General features: G+C 37.4%; 1 protein-coding gene across 1 annotated transcript; it reads right to left on the reverse strand.

Annotated features, from left to right (window-relative positions):
- Positions 1-9,352: 9,352 nt before the first annotated feature.
- On the reverse strand, positions 9,353-14,929 carry LOC141680847 (uncharacterized). The gene is made up of 5 exons (XM_074486952.1): positions 14,633-14,929; positions 11,848-12,505; positions 10,335-11,202; positions 10,106-10,199; positions 9,353-9,910 (listed from the first exon to the last, which is right to left on the reverse strand). Exons 1-5 carry the CDS (start codon positions 14,927-14,929, stop codon positions 9,353-9,355), a joined length of 2,475 nt encoding a protein of 824 aa, XP_074343053.1.
- Positions 14,930-17,995: the final 3,066 nt, after the last annotated feature.

Genomic DNA, 17,995 nt, shown 5'->3' on the forward strand with positions numbered 1-17,995 from the left:
TGTAGGGAAAAATTTCAAATTATCTGAAATATTGGGCGGCGAGAGCCCAATAAATTTACCGCTTCTCAGCCCGAAACAACTTGCTCCTATGTCCAAACATTCCTATATTTTATATATTTATATTTTATTGCTTTATTACTATTTTTATAATAAAAGGTCAAAAAGTCATTTTGATAAAAAAATAGTTACTTATATATATTTTACTACAAATATAATTCGTATATTTAAAATATTTCATATTATATATTTTTAGAAGTTATTTATGAGTGTTTATATTAACATTCTTGTAAAATTAATTTAAAATAATATTTAAGATTAAAAAATATTATATTTATATTTTGAACTCTAAGCTAACACTTTTACAAATATGTTACAAGCTGCAACATTTTATAGCTAATGTAACATCGGGTTTTTTGATAAGGTAACATAAAAAATACAATGTTACATTAGAGCATAAGTAGCATAGCTAAGGTAACATATTCGGGTAACATATCTCAAAAGGGGGTTGTGATAGGTCATATATGGTGTAGTGGCTCCTGGTCGGCCTGGAGGAGGTTGCCCAGGGGTGCCCGCCCCCCAATTTTTTTTTTAAATCTCTTACTCAGAGTCCAGGTCTTCTACAAACCTTATCATTCCCTTGTTGCTCTTGGTTTTCCAAGAAATTAATTTCATGGTTGCTTTGAGTTCCTCATGGCTCTGCTACGGCTATTTCAGTGAACATTTTATACTCATCCTAGTGGACGTTCTGTACTCATTCTTGCTAAACGTTTTGCGTTCTAATGAACTTGTCTTTATATGAAGTCTTTACACTTCTTTGAACTTGTCCAAACTTCCTTTGTAGGATTTTATGTACTTCAACCAACTCGTTCTCGTAGACGTTCTAGTCTGCACGAAACTTGGTTCTGTTGAGAGTTATCCTTTTCGTAAAATTTCCAAAGGGCCTCTCAAGGGGGTCTCCGGAATAACTTTTGAAGGTCTCAGGGCTCTCCTTCAGGAGTTTCTGATAGGCTGAAAGGCCTCAATTTGTTGGCTGGTAGGCCAAGGCCACTATGGAGGCAAGTTGTGGTCATCATGGCTCTGCTACAAAGGCTCCTGGTAGGCCAAAAGGCCCCAACTTGTGGGCTGATCGGCCGGGGTTTCCCCGCATGCAAGTTGTGGTTGTCATGGATCTGATACAGATGCTCCTGGTAGGCCAAACGATACCAACTTGTGGGTTGGTCGGTGGGAGCTTTCCCGCATGCAAATTATGGTTGTCATTGCTCCAACACGGAGGTTCCTGGTAGGGAAAAAGGCCTTCATTTGTTGGCTGGTCAGCCGGAGCTTCCCCGCATGTAAATTATGGCCATCATGGCTCTGATACGGAAGCTCCTGGTCGGTCATATGCCCCCCGTGTATGGGTTGGTCAGCCGAGAGTGGTCTTAATAGACCTTGAGAGTCTCCTGCATGGTAGTCTAATCTGTCAAGGGAGAACGCTCTGTTCTCGTATTCGTGAGTTTAGCTGAAAAGCTAAACTTGTCTTAATCTTCACTAGTTTTGTTAATCATGGTAAATAACATAATCGTCCTTTAGTTAAGACTAATGACTTCTATTTAGTTTCAGCCAGGCTTTTTTCGGAAGACTAATATAATAAGCGATGTCCTGCACCACTTTTTTGTTTGTTATGTTATTTTTCTCTACCATTTTCGGTGTTCTTTTAATGAGGTACCTGCTAGCGTGAACCATGCAGACTTACGACCTGATGTAGCAGATGACCTTTTTCCTATAAAAGAAGATGAGAAGTGCTCATTTTCATTCACACTTTCATTTCTCAACTTCTTAAATTCTCAAATTCTCCCAAGCTTTTATATTTCTTCAAGCTCTTCAAGAATGCCTAGGGGACACGGTCGTAGCAAGTCCACTTTCTCCTAGAAGGAAGCTCTGCACAAGAGGGCTACTATTCTCTCCCTCCAAGGTATAGCTCTTATCTCCCCCTTCTCCATTACCGTTGTTCGAACAGCTTGAAGAGTATGTTAGACGAGAGGGCGGATGAGTACCCTAGTACCGTTCATTTCGATGCATTTCACCACAGAAGTATGCTCCATGAGAAGGATGTCCAGGAGATTAAGTCGATTTACTCATGGCCCGACTGCTTAAAGTTTCATAAAGCTAAGCCAAGTGAGAGGACTTGTAACCTCTGCCACCAAAGGCTATTTGTGTTCAAGGCGGCCCTTAAGTCCGGGCTACGGTTTCCCCTGCACCCTTACATTCTGAGGTTTCCAGCCGAACTCAAGATTTATCCATGCTAGCTTTACCCTAGTGGGTGGTGTTTCATCATTCTATTCATAGTCAGATGTCACGACTAGGGCATCCCCTTGAGTGTGACGATGTTTCGTAGTATCTTCATGATGAAGGCTTCTCCTTTGAACCAGCCTAGTAGGGTTATGATACAACACAGAGCCCACGTTCCTCATATGTTGAACACCAGTTCTCTCAATGACTCGAACCACAAGTGGAACAATAGCTTTGTAGTTGTCAAATGAAAGGAGGGAGACTGGGGGACGTACTTCAGACGTGATTTTAGCAGTCCAGTTGATAGTTCTCATTTCATTCTTAATCTTTCGGATGCCGAGCTTTCAGCCAGATATCTACTCATTGATGACAATGGGAGAACCCCTTATTGGGAGTTCATAACAGAAGTAAAGCTTGTGGAAGCTAGCCTTAGTTGCCTCTCAATAGAGGGCATTTATCTTTGTTTCTTCTTAACTTTGTGCAAGTTTATTCCTATATCTGCTTTATTTTCTACTTATTTCAGCTACTGAGGCTCTTAATGATAAAGCTAAGCCGAGCGATGCTATTATGGGCAGGATGGCTAGGGATGCAGCTAAGAAGGCCAACCATACTCCCAAGATTCCTGCCTTCCTTGAGGCGTCTGGATCCGGTCAAAAGAGGACCAAAGACTTTGATGGGAATGCCAGGACCCCCTTTGAACCAGGAGGGGGATATCCACCAATCACTCTGTGATCTACAGTCTGGGCCTAAACCTTGAGTGGTCGAAGAATTGCATTACTCCTCCTGACCTCCTATTTATTTCTTCCGGTGAGAAGCTGCTGGAGGCTAAGATGCTGGGGGCTCAACGCTTGTACCAGATACATTTCTCCTTGTGTAAATTTTTGTTTAAGTGCTTTTTTCCTTAGAATTTGAAAAACATTATAGGAATCACTCCTTGGGGACTCGGCCATTCAAACTTAAACTTTTTATAACTAAACTCATGTTTTTTTGCCAGGCCAACACTTACTTTGCAGCGTCCTCCACTTAAGATGTCAAGCTGAGAGGCAACTATGCTACACTACGGACTTCCATGAACAATATGACTAACTCTGCGGGGAAGTGGGATTCTAAGGCTCATAAAGTAGAGGACAATCTCACTGTCATGGAGAGGAAATATGCTAGCTTGGAGGAGAAGAGGAAGAAGAAATCAAAATACCTTGAGAGAGCTTATCACAGATCCTCTACGTTCACCAAAATAATGGACGAGCATAATGATGAGATGCGCCTTATTAATATGGCCATAGGTTGGAATAGGGGAATCAAAGATGCTAAGGGCGTATGGCCGGATGTGGTTGATCTAAGCCTTCTATCTTGCCCCGGGCAGCTACCTGTTATGGATCCATCCGGACAAGCTTCCGGATCCGTGCCTTCGACTCCTCACATGAGGTCTCAATCAAGTTCCAGTCACAGGGGTTCCGGTTCTAAGTGTAAGGCCCACTCGGGTAGCCCTAAATCTAGGGCAGCCCTTCGCAGGAAGATTAGGGAGTCGATTCCAGGAAGCAGTGGTTCTTCTTCTGAGGAAAGTTCGGATGACAAGGGGGATGATTCTTCCGATGAGTGAATGATGTGGCCTTGCATGGCTTTGAATGCCGTATGTGGCTTTGATTTTTAGAACTTATTTATTCGAACATTATTGGTCTATAACCTATTGGTCCTTCGGCGACTATCCATAGACATCGCTTTTTGGACGATGTCTATGATGTTTCCCAACTGATGTTGATGTCGGTGATGTCTATTCTAGACATCGGTGAATACCCGATGTCTATACTCGATTAGACATCGATTTTAGTTAAAATACAGATGTCTATGTGTTGATTATTTACATAAAATGCTATAAATAAATTATTTAATAACTAAATTACACCTAATTAAACATGTTAAACATATCATGAGCTATGTTTTTTGTCACAAAAACATCAATTTCAGTGAAAAACACCGATGTCTATGTGATGATTTTTTACAAAAAATGCTATAACAAAATTATTTAATAATTAAATTACACCTATTAAAACATATTAAATATAGATAATTGACATATTAAATATCTATTTCTTTAATGAAAGGTGATGTCTAATTTAGCGTATAGACATCATTGTTTTTGTCACAAAAATATCGATAATTTTGACAGAGGTGATGTAAAATGACATATTAAACATCTTTTTCTTTAATGAAAGGTGATGTCTAATTTAGCGTATAGACATCAGTGTTTTCTAGAATGAAGTGATGTCTATGTATCATTTAGACTTGAACATGTTAGTCTTTGACATCAGTTGTTTGTCTGAAACTGATGTACATTGTGTTTTTTGACATTAGTTTTGTATGGTTAAAAGTGATTTTTATAATGTTACTTGACATCAGTTTTATCTTAAACAAAGTGATTTCTATGTTTCAGTTAGACTTGAACCTGGATTTCTTTGACATCATTTTTTTACCTTAAAGTGATGTACATTATCTTTTTTGACATAAGCTTTTCTTAATTGAAAGTGATGTGTATGAAGTTTATAGACCAAAGTGTGTAAAGTTTTACATCACTAATTTTCTAAAAAAGTGATGTACTCGTTACTAATAGACATTTGTTATAAATAAAACCGATGTCCTTTACTACATAACCAAAACTAAAACATTGGAATAACAATCATCCACACAAATCTAACCAGTCAATCATTCATACATTTAACCATTCAATCATCCAAAAACCACCAACACCAACCCTATCATCTGCATCAATCATCCAAAAATCACCAACACCAACCCCATCATCTGCATCAATCATTCAAAAACTACAGAATCTATATTATCAAATGTACAACCCCCAGTATTTGCAAACCTATACAATAACCCCAGCATTCATACACTTACATTCTTACTACACCGAACCGTCTAAATTACCAAATGTACGACTATGCAAAAGAAAAGACCTTGAGTACAAGAATTGATCAGATATGCTCTTGGATGAACTGCAGGGCCTCAATGCGAACTTCATCTAGCTATTCAATGCTAGCTGTAACACGATCGAGTCTTAGCCAACCACTACAAATTCCATACAAACAAAATTCAGTATATGAATGAAAAGTAACCATATCGAAAAGTAACCATATCTCAGTATATAGCAAACTGTAAGTGTCAAAGTAATACCTTTTTAGCAAAATTCAACTTGTCATCATCGATAATTTCTTTCATATATCGCATTATTACATACGCACATGCAATCCCGCCGGGTTTTTTGGGAGATCCCTATTTCATTAATTAAAAGATAAATGAGGCATGTCAAATAAATCATATATATTAAGCACATATATTAGGTACTCGATCTATTGTACTTACACTAAGAAACTTTGCCTTGGCCATCTTGTTGCCCCTACCGATTTCAGAGTTGTAACTTTTTAAAGCCCTACATAAAAAACTTAAAATCTTATACAGTGTACAGAATTGAATATGCAATTATACCAAACTGTTACGTTAATAAAAATTTAACTTGATAACGCCTTTTCTAGTTCTGGAAATTGTGTCGGGTGAGGTAGTGGATTCAGAATATATATTTCCCTTTCCCAGGTAACGACCAAAATCCAATGTATACTATTTTCACAAAAAAAACAAAGACAGATAGGACACATCACATAGAAGTTTGTAATGTACTATCCATATTTTTAATATTCAGTATTACAATAAGTACTTACTTCTAATTATGTGGAAGAAAGAATAGGCGATCCAGGTTACCCTCTCTCAACCGGTTTAAAATGTATGCTTCAAAATCAGCATTCACGTGATATGTAGATCCGAGATCAATAAAAGCAAATGTCTCCGCCAGTTCTGGTATTTCACTAATCTCAGAATGCAAGTGCCTATCGAAAGAGTGCTAATATTAAAATACAAGTTCTGGAAAATTACAAACATTCAAAAGAAATGATCATTAAAAAGAAAAAAAAGGTAACTTACGCCATGTTACTTGCAACTACTTCTTGGCCCAACATTTCAAACTCCAATAAAGACACAAGATTCTCATGCATCAAATAAATTATTTTTCATGTCCAAACACATCCGGCTCACATCGAACCTGGATACTAACCCCGGTAGTTTTCATCCAAGTTGTTGCATGTTTATACAACAGGTTAAATCCCTTTGGCACTTTCGCACCTGGATTTGCTTGAAAGAATTGTGCTTTCAAATCCTGCAACCCGTCATTCTTTTTTATTTTTTCAGCACTTGTTCGGGGCCTTTCTTTTTCTACACCTGATGATAATATAAAACCAAAATAAAATGTACATACCACCTAATTTTTAATATCTTGAAATGAACAATTTAATTTCAAAATTTAGACAATATTATACATATATATATATATATATATATATTTCATCATACCGCAACACTTGTGTAGCTAATTAATTCCTCGTCCATACAAAAAAAGATCCTACAGCGTCGCAGACAATCACCATATCATCACCAAGCGTCTCAGCTGGAAGCAAGGCATCTGGTTTTATGAGACCATCAACGGAGACACATTGATGTCCAATTGGTATATCAAATCTATGTACCAAATCAGTTAAATTATCCTCGCGAGGATATACCATACCAAATGCAACTTTATTCTCTAGTCTCTCGACAGATAGCTCACAAGATTGTTGGGCCTATAATATTTAAATAAACAAAATTAAAAAATTAAGGTAACAATGATTTACCGTAGTAAGATAAATCACAAGGTTTCTCACAAAATGAAAATAACTTACGTGACTTCCAGGAGGTGAAGGCCTAGCTGGGCCATCTGTAAAAACACAGTCATTATCTTCATATACCAACAAAACTCCTCTTGCAGATGGTGGATTTGACTTTATTTTTTTATCCTTTTATGGATCGCAACTTGCCTTTTCAGACGGCATTGGAGAGTGAATAGTATCTCCACTTTCGATCACTGACTTCAAGCGATCAATCCCTGTCTCGAGAGCTTGCGTCTTTTTTTCAAGTAGTTCATCCATTTGTCGATCACGGGCCATTAACTCTGCCTTTATGATTCGAAGCTTTGGCTCTCTCGGCAAATTAAAGTATTGCTTTGGATTGATGTACCCTCCAACAACCCGAACCCTCCCAGAATGCTCACGACTCTCCAAAGCCGTTGTCAGAACATCTTCAGCACCAGAAAACTGAATCTCACCCTTCTTCTTTTTCCAACAATGCGTTCTGTTAACAAGAAAATAAATTAAAAAAATAAATTATAAGAAAATAAATTATAAGAAAATAAATTAACCAAAATGGAGTTAACTAGTTTTCAGTAAAAGATAAATTATAATTATTTCGCATAATTGTAATTAGTGGCCATGTAATACGTCCTAATTGTAAAAAGTATGATTAAAGACCAATTAATCATACCTATTTAAATTACACAAGCTTGCTAAATCAAACATGAAAAAAATATTACAAAATATTGACAGGGGTACTATTTATACTGATTCATCTACTTTACTGATTTATGTCGTCCTAATTTTACTGATTCGCCTACTTTAATGTAATTAATGTGATATAATTTATGCGATATAATATAACAGTAAAATGATATAATTACCATTACTGCACTAATTCAGGTATGGCCTTTTTTAATTGACAGTGGTTATTTAAATAATTTAACCAAAATTAAAACTTACAATTTTATCACATACAACAGCCAAATCTTCATCGACCTCTTGACCATTTTTCCACTTACGAGCGTTTTGCCAAAAAATCTCTCTATCCGGTTCTTCTCCGAGATTCAACCTTCCTTTTTTTATCTGTTACAAATAAAATTAAATACTGTAATACAAATAACTGCAGGGCTAAAAAATGTAGGACTCTAATTTATTATGGACTAACCTATTTTAAATTAAATACAGTTATATAATTAAATGAACTTTTCTTACCTCATCTTCTTTTAAACCGATGTAGCCCTTTCTTGACAACCGGTGATGATATTTTCTCTTAGACACTCTTTAACTTTGTGTTTCATGAATTTCCTAAAAACATGTCACAAGATTACAAAAATTACAACAGACGATGCAAAAAAATCACCAAAATCACATATTACAAAATTAAACATACCTTCCAGTTAGAATTAGTCCTCTGTCTCAGAAACCTTTTCTAGGTTGCCTTACTAACGTAACCATAGGCTCTTGGCGGCTTACTCAACTTCTTCTTTTCTCCAATAAATGGAAGCACATACTTTTTCGTCAATGAGCTTAAACTGTCACCATTTACAGCCTGCTGACTTTAGGATCATGTCCTCAATTTCTGGTTTAACTTTGAAGGTAGCCTGAAAAAAACACAAGTTCATAAAATCATAACAGGAAAAACTTATATTAAAAATCTATATTTGATAATATTTTTTTACAATAGATCTAGTACCTGAAGATTTAACCAAAGCTTTGATTTTAATTTAGGGTCTACATTTCGCCAAGTAGGAATGTCGCTTGGAATCATAATCCTGGCCAACTAACCAATGTAAGACTGCAAACGGGCTCTAGTTTCCCCATTAGAAATCCCCCATTCATTGGCAGTGACTTTAACTTTCTTCCTGTGAGCTTTCTTGACAATCACTTTGTACATTGCGCATACGCCTCACTTACCCCCAGACATCCTTGTAGCAGTATTAGTTGTAGTATTTGTCTGTTCTGAGTTAGTCAGTTGAGATTCTGATGCATGCCCTTCATTGTTTTCATCATTGTTCGGAACATCCTCCAGCCGCTTGGGGCTTCCACCGCTAAGATTCTGTGATGCAGTCTTTTCTGATTGCTTTCACATTTGCTTTTTTGGTGCCATTCTTTCCTCTTCCTCTAATCTGAAAAATTAAATAATATTTAAAAGATTAGAACAAGTACACAGTTTATGGTATAATGTCTAACAGATATGCAGAAAATTAAAAAAAAATCTCATTTAATTGTCAAGAAAAATTACAGATAGACTCCTATAACTACATTGAAAAATTACAAGAAAACATAGATCACAAGATACATTACAAATAACAAGAAAAATTACAAATAACAAGAAAAATTATAAATAAGGAGGATATATAGCTAGACTCCTATAACTTTTTGACACATATACCCTCAATATTTTCTCTTTTATTGCAAACACTTGCATCATCAATATTAGTAGGTTCACATGTAGGGATATTATAACAGAATGGGGGAAGGTTCCAGGAGGTGTCTTTAGGAGCATCTTCATTGTAAACATCATGATAGTTTCGAGTTGTCGCCGATAACAAAACGGACCAATTAGCATCAACTGGATCCTCAATATAAAATACTTTGTTGACTTGGTCAACCGAGACATATTTGTCCTTTTTGTGACCTGGTCGATTGAAGTTGACAAGGGTGAAACCAAGATCATCGGACTTGACACCTTTATCACTTGCTTCCCATGTACATAAAAATAGAGGGGCCTTGAATGCGTGGTAGTCTAATTCCCATATTTCCCTGATCACCGCATAAAATTTTAAATCACTCTCTATAGGATTCATGTCCTTAGCACTAGACACTTGGACTGTCCTTGCAACTAATGACACACCACTATTCTGAACTACCCTTGCATTATTTCGATCCTTTGTGTGGTATCGGACCCCTCTAACAGCATAACTTTCCTAAGTCAAAATTGAAAATGAAGGTTTCCCAGCCAACCATCTTATAGTTTCATATATGGCTTCCGCATTCTCCCTCATTTTTGTCCTGACCTACATGTAAATTATTGATGCATGTAAGTGGCTATAAATTTAAAAATACGACTTATAAAAATAAAAGAGAAGGAAAAAGAATGTATACCAACTTTTTGTTCAAACCAATCGGCAAATTGTCGATTGTGCTCTCCCAATAGCCACTGTATACTCTTCTTTTTCCCTTGATAAATCTCTTCCAAATATTTTTTTATGCAACCTGAAATTACTTACATAACATATGGTTCCATAACATATGGTTCAATAACATATGGTTCCATAACATATAGTTCGACTAAACTACACCAAATATAACTTTAACACTTATGTGTATACTTATTTATGTTTTACATACATAACATATGGTCCCACTTCCGAATTATTAAGAAGAACTGAAAGATGAGCCTCATCTCGTTCTTTTTCCGCAACTAACTTCATAGTCACACCACCGATTGGACCAGAAATTTTTTCTTCATCTTTCGGAAAACCAGCTATTCTACTACTCCCGCTATAAAACTCACTGCAAAATTCTATTGACTCTTCTTTGAGGTAACCTTCAGCTATATAGCTTTCTGGATAGAATCGGTTTCTTACATAACTCTTCAATATTTTATTGAAGTGTTCAAATGGAAACATCCATCTATAAAAAAATAGTCCACATAATCGCAGTTCCCTTACTAGGTGGACCATAAGATGTATCATAACATCGAAAAATGATGGAGGGAATATCTTCTCTAACTCACACAGGGTCAATATCACATTTGCTTGTAATTTATTCAACTTCGACACATCTACAACTTTGTTGCACAGAGAGTTGAAGAAAAAACACAATCTTATGATACTAACCCTAACATTTTTCGGAAGCACTGAACGAATGCAAACAGGTAGTAGTTGTTGGAGAAGGATATGGCAGTCATGGGACTTTAAACCATACAACTTCATATCAATCATCAATACACGGTTTTTTATATTTGAAACATGTCTGTATGGAAGTTTCTTGCCGTATAATGATGCCAACATTGTTTGTTTTTCTTTCCGGGAGAGAGTATAAGGGGCATGAGGTAGGTATGTTCTTTTCTCACCTATTTTTGGAGCTAAATCAGGCTGTATTCCTATGTCAACCAAATCAAGACGCGAGGAAAGGCTATCTTTACTCTTGAATTTCATGTGCAGAAGTGTCCCAATTATATTATCACACACGTTCTTTTTGACGTGCATGACATCTAAACAATTTCGAACATGGTGAAATTTCCAATACTCTAACTAAAAAAAAACTGATTGTTTTTCCATGGAGACTCCACCATTTTTGGCTTTCCCCTTCCCAAAACTGAACCTAAGTTGTTGTTGTTGCCCCAACACTTTCTCTCCGCTAAGTGGTTAAGGTGCACAACCAAATTCTTGTTCTCCATTAAAAGCTGTCCTTTGCCTCCTATACGGATGATAAAGATCTAAATACCGACGATGTTCTTGGTAGCTCATTTTTCTACTACAACTTAGGTATTTAGCCACAGTCTGATCACCGCATACTGGACAGGCCCTATAACCCTTATTAACGCACCCCGACAATTTTTCATATCCCGGGAAGTCATTTATTGTCCACATCAAGATTGCCTTTAGAGTGAAAAAGGATTGGGTATGGGCATCGTACAAGTTTGGTTCAGCTTCCTCCCACAATTTTTTTTAATCGACGATTAGTGGCTGGAGATATACGTCAATATCATTACCAGGCTCTTGTGGGCCAGAAATTAATGTTGTTAACATCATAAACTTCCTCTTCATGCATGACCATGGAGGAAGATTATATGTTACTAACATAACTGGCCAGCAGCTGTACCGATTATTTAATTCATTATTGTGTGGATTTATACCATCGGCCCCTAATCTTAAACGTATATTTCTTGCCTCACTACCAAACTCAGGCCACCTACAATCAACATTTCTCCAAGAAGGAGAATTAGAGGGGTGACGCATCTTTCCATCTTTGGATCGATTATTTGCATGCCAACTCATTAATTTAGCAGTAGACGAAGATTTAAACATTCTTTTAAATCTGGGGATTATCGGATTATACCACATAACCTTAGCTGGAATATTTACCCTAACTTGACCATCTTTCCCAACTTTCCAGCGAGAGAGATGGCATTTGGGACACTCGGAAGAAGACTCGAGAACTGGACTCCTGTATAATATGCAGTCATTTGGACAATCATGGAATTTAATATACTCGATGCCTAAATCAATCAAGGTTTTCTTGGCTTCATACATATTAGACGGAAGTAGATTATCTTTAGGAATAATTGATCCAATTGATTGAAGCAGATCAGTAAAAGCTTTATCGGAAACTCCAAACCTAGCCTTCCAATTATGTAATTTTAAGACCGACTCTAGTTCAGTACACTCACTTCCCTCAAACAGAGGTTGTTCCACATCGGCAACAAATCTCTTAAAGTTATCTGAATCTTTATCGCAATCTTCCCTACTATAGGTTGCTTCACACACGTTAAATGTTTCTGAAATTGGTATGGGCTTCGAGGGAAGACAAGTACTACCAACAGATGACCTAGTACTATTAACATGGTTTTCTTCATGCCAAATCCAATCAAAATATCCTAAACTAAACCCTGATTCATAAAGATGACCTCTGATTATATTCACAGAAAACTTTTTAAAGTTAGAGCAATGTGCACAAGGACAAGGAATTTTCTTGGGGTTTTTAGCATTTTCCTTAGCAAATATCAAGAAGTTCTCAACACCAATTTCATACTGTAGAGAATCCCTATCGGCTTTTATCTAAGACTTATCCATTTAAAACCACCTAGTATGTCACTAAAAAATTCAGTATAAGGCTTATATTTATTTTATAAGTCTAATATTTATTTTATAAGTCTAACTTGATTTTAAGTATGACAACCACACATAGGGCAGACTATAAACGACATAAGAAAACTGAAAATTCATATTATACATAATGCATATTATACATTTTAATGTTATACATTTTATTATAATATGAATCGATTTGTAATGCATTATGTAATTCATATTATACATTTAATTATAGTATTGGTACTATATATTAACTATTCATTCAATACTTAATGTATAATCACTATATAATTAACTATAATTAATTATGGTATAATAGTCATATCACGGATGCAGATTATCAAATTATAAATGTACTATTTCAACTAAACACTTGCATACACAATGACTAAATTAAGAACACGAAACTGAGATTTCACACCACACACTAGCATACAAAATTCAGAACATGACTACATTTAAATTTAACATACTAATACCAAAATGAGTTCTCCTGCACATAATTGCAAATAAAACAAAACTAAAATTTTATATTATACATAATACATATTATACATGGCACATAGATCAACATAAGAACCAACTACATAGCAAATAGACAAAAAAATACTATCAAAACTAACAAAACAAATCAAATATATAAGCGTACAAAATAGAGTTGGAAAAGAAAACTCACCGAAGATCGAAAAATCATACAACACTAATATCCTACAAAAACAAATCACAACATTACAAACAAATGAAAACCTAATTTACAAAAATAAAAATACAAACAAAAATACAAATGTACAACCAAAAACACCCAAATTACCTAATGCTTTAGATCTTTTTCTAAGATTAGGTACTGTATACAACAAGAAGAAAAGTATTAGCAACAAGTTTAGACACTAAATTAATAAAAAAAATAAGGGTTTCAAATTAACTCCAATTTACAAAATTAGGGTTTTGAATTCAAAAATCCTCAACTTTTAAAACCGGTCTTCATGCAGAGAAGACCAGTTCGATTCAAGTAGATACAATACTTACCGAAGTAGAGAGGTTAACTGAAAGAGGCTTAACGGAGAGATTGAGAGCGGATAGAGGTTCATAGAGAGAGAGAGAGGTTGAAGAGAGAGGTTCGAGAGATTGTGATGGTGAGATGATGGCCGGAATTCAGAGAGATTGTGAGGGGAGAGAGGTTCGATTGAGAGAGAGAGAGAGAGGTTCGAGAGAGAGAGAGAGAACATTTTTCTGTTTTTTAGTTTTTAGTTTTGATATTTTAGTTTTTAGTTTTTTGTTTTGATTTTGTGTCTGAAGATTGATTTGGGGGGAACCAAAATTTTGTTAGGGGGGGAATTTAGAACTAAAACTGAATAAAAATTTGACTAAGGGGGAAAGAAAAGGTGGGCGCGAAATTATTATTTTTTTTGGTGAATTTTAGACATCGGTTTAATTATAACCGATGTCTACAAAGAACAAAGACATCATAAAAATACAGGGTGCTGTCAATACTTCTTTTAACATCAGGGGCAAAGTTAACCGATGTCTAATGTGTGATGTTTATTGACATTATTCTTGTAGTGTTTGGGATCTTTATCTATGCACTTTATTTAATTTCATTTCATGCTTTTCATTTATTTTCAAAATTTGGTCCTTCGGGATATGAATTCTTTAGATGCTCGTACTTAAATAAATTGGTAGACAAGATGATAGAAATAAACTCGTATAAATAGATAACATCTCTAAAAAATGGGTTTAACCCTTACATAAGATGGTTTCGTCGAACTTATTTATAAACTTAATACTAAGTACTAAGAACATGTAGTGAATGTCCTAAACATAATAAACCTTCAGGTTTGAAGCATGGCAAGTGTGAGGCACTTCTTCACCATTCAGGGTCTCTAACTTGTAGGATCCTCGTCCCAGTGTCTTCCTGACCTTATAAGGTCCTTCCCAGTTAGGGGCTAGCTTTCCTCTCTCCCCCACTCCTGATGCATCAATCTTCCTTAGAACCAAATCTCCCTGTTGAAAGAACCTTTCTTTAAAACGTCTATTGTAATAGAGTGAGGCCCTTCGTTGATGCTCTGCATTACGGGTGTTGGCCTCATCCCTGACCTCGTCAATGAGATCGAGAGAAAGCCTCATGCCTTCTTTGTTGGTCTCTAGCTCCTAAGCTTCGATCCTAGGGGATCCATGAGTGATTTCAAGGGGCACCACTGCATCGGCTCGGTAAGCCAACATGAACGGGGTAGCTTCAGTTGTCACTTTACAGGTGGTACGATATGACCATAGTATAGGCAGCAACTCATCCACCCAATTGTTTATCAAGCGTTCAACTTCCGCTTGCCCGTTTTCCTGAGGATGTGCAACCGAGGTGAAGCGAAGTTCAATTTTGTTATCATCGCAGTACTCTCCGAACTCTGCATTATCAAATTGTTTCCCATTATCCGTGAAAAGGATGTGTGGGATTCTGAATCAGCATATCACATTCTCCTAAATGAATTGGGCAATTTTCTTGGTGGTTATCTTGGCTAGTGCTTAGCCTCAATCCACTTTGTAAAGTAATCTATGGCTACCACAATGAACTTCCTTTATCCCGATGCTACAGGAAATGGTCCAAGTATGTCCATTCCCCACATTGCAAAAGGGATGGGTGTGGTGATCGATGTAAGACTCTATGGGGGCTATCGTACTATTGGAGCATGCCTCTCGCATCTGTCACATTTCTTCACATAAGCTTTTCTATCGGCTAGCATAGTTGGCCAGTAGAATCCCAACTGAGTTATCTTGTGAGCGAGGGCCATTCCCCCAAGTGTTGTCCACAAATCCCTTCATGGGCTTCTTTAAGTGTCTTCTCTGCTTCAAGAGGTCTTAAGCACTTCAAGTACGGAATAACAAAGGACCTTTTGTAAAGAAGGCCTTCAATCAATAAATATCTCGATGCTCTATGCGATAGCTTGCGTGCCTCCCGGGCCTCGTCGGGGAGCCACCCAGTTTCTAAGTGGGTCTTGATCGGGTCTATCCAACAGCTTTGCACACCAACCGATGCTATCAAATTTTTGACATGAATAGTAGGGGTCTTGAAGACCTGGAAGTAAATATTTCTCGGATAGTTCTCGATTTCAAATGAGGCGAAATGAGATAAAGCATCTGCCGTAGTATTCTCCTTTCTCAGAACATGTTTTGTGTACCATTCATCAAACTGAGTCAGTATTCCCTTTACGACTCTCAGGTACTTGGCCATAGTATCCTTGACCTCAAACTCTCCATTAACTTGAGCAACTAAAATCTTGAGTCTCCATAGACCTTCAGGTTTCTGGCCCTCACAGCTCTAGCCAAGCCTAAGCCAGCTATCAATGCTTCATATTCTGCTTTGTTGTTCGTAGTAGGGAAATCAAACTTCAAAGCATACTCAATCATAAACCCATCAGGGCTTTGCAAAACTAGGCTTGCAACACTATATTTTTTTTGGACGCTCTGTCAAAATGAGTAACCCAATACTCTTTCAAGGTTGTTTCTTCATCCTTCGCCTTCTCTCCTCTTTCTGGGTTACAATCTCTTGCCCCCTGACTTTTTGGTCGTTAATGGTGCACTCGACCACGAAGTCTGCTAAGGTCTGAGCGTTCATGGCCGTTCGAGGCTTGTACTTGATATCAAATTCTCCTAACTCAATTGCCCACTTGATGATCCTGCCACTGGCCTTCGGGCTATGAAGAATGTTCCTCAAGGGTTGGTCCGTCAGGACTTCAATCTTGTGAGCCTGGAAGTATGGTCTCAACTTCCTCGAGGCTGTGATGAGAGCGAGCGCGAACTTTTCCGTGGTTGAGTAATTCAACTCTGCTCCATCGAGCACCTTGCTTACATATGATACAGGCTTCCGGAGCTTCTACTCTTCCTTCACGAGGACCGTACTCACGGCTTGTTCAGATACCGTGAGGTACAAATAAAGAGTGTCCTCCGTACTTGGTTTAGCCAATAACGGGGCTTCAGTCATGTACTTATTCATCTATTCAAAGGCCTCTTGTCTCTCAGCTGTCCATTCAAAGTCCATCACCTTCTTAAGGGTTTTGAAAAAGGGTAGGCATTTGTCTCCAGACTTGAAGATGAACCTCTCTAGAGCTGTGATTCTTCCTATTAGCTTATGAACATCCTTGATGGAGCGTGGTGGCTCCATGTTTAGGATGACTTTGATCTGTTCGGGATTGGCCTTTATCCCCCTCTTAAAGACCATGTGACCCAAAAAATTTCTAGACCCAACGCCAAAAGCGCATTTGGCTGGGTTTAACATCATCTTGTGGTGCCTCAACACTTCAAATGCCTCTCTGAGGTGGCTAATATGATCGACCCTTATTAGGCTTTTGACTAACATGTTATCAACATAGACCTCCATGGTCTTCCCAATTAGATGGGAAAATATAATGTTTACCAGTCTTTGGTAAGTAGCTCCTACATTTTTAAGTCCAAAAGCCATAAAAAGATAACAAAATACACCAAAGTCAGTTATGAAGGATACCTTGGAGGTGTAATCCTTATGCATTCTAATCTGATTGTAACTAGTGAAGCCATCTATAAAGCTTAGCATCTCGTGTCCAGCAGTGCATCGATCAGGGTATTAATCCTTGGTAAGGGGTAACAGTCCTTCGAACAAGCATCATTCAAATCAGTGAAGTCAATACACATCCTCCACTTCCCATTGGCCTTTTTATCCATTACGGGGTAGGCCAACCATTGAGGGAATTGCACTTTCTCAAAAAATCAAGTTTCTAAAAGCTTCTCGACCTCCTACTTAATGGCTTCCAGCCTATCAGGGGCATAAGTTATGTTCTATTTCTTAAAGCCTAACGAGTTGGATCAACGTTCAACCTAGGAGTTATAAGGTTTAGGTCAATCCCAGGCCTATCAGCTCCTGTCCAAGCAAATACATCACTATTTTCTTAGAGGAAAGTTGTCATTCGGCCCTTCAAGGACTTGTTTAGAGATTCTCAAATGTACGTGACGTTCTCCGGGTCTAGGGGATCTAAGGAAATTGGGATAAAGTCCGCGGCTGGCTTCCCTCACAGTTCTTCATTCTTTTGAACATCCCTGTCTTTTACGGGGAGGACCTGCCCCCCGAATCCATCGGGCCTAAGTGCAGCAATATAGCAACTGCGGGCCATTTTCTGATCTCCTTTCACTTCTCCAACACTATTCCTAGTTGGGAACTTCAATAGC

The sequence above is a fragment of the Apium graveolens genome, chromosome 8 (assembly GCF_009905375.1).
Source record: "Apium graveolens cultivar Ventura chromosome 8, ASM990537v1, whole genome shotgun sequence".
Lineage (NCBI taxonomy): Eukaryota > Viridiplantae > Streptophyta > Magnoliopsida > Apiales > Apiaceae > Apium > Apium graveolens.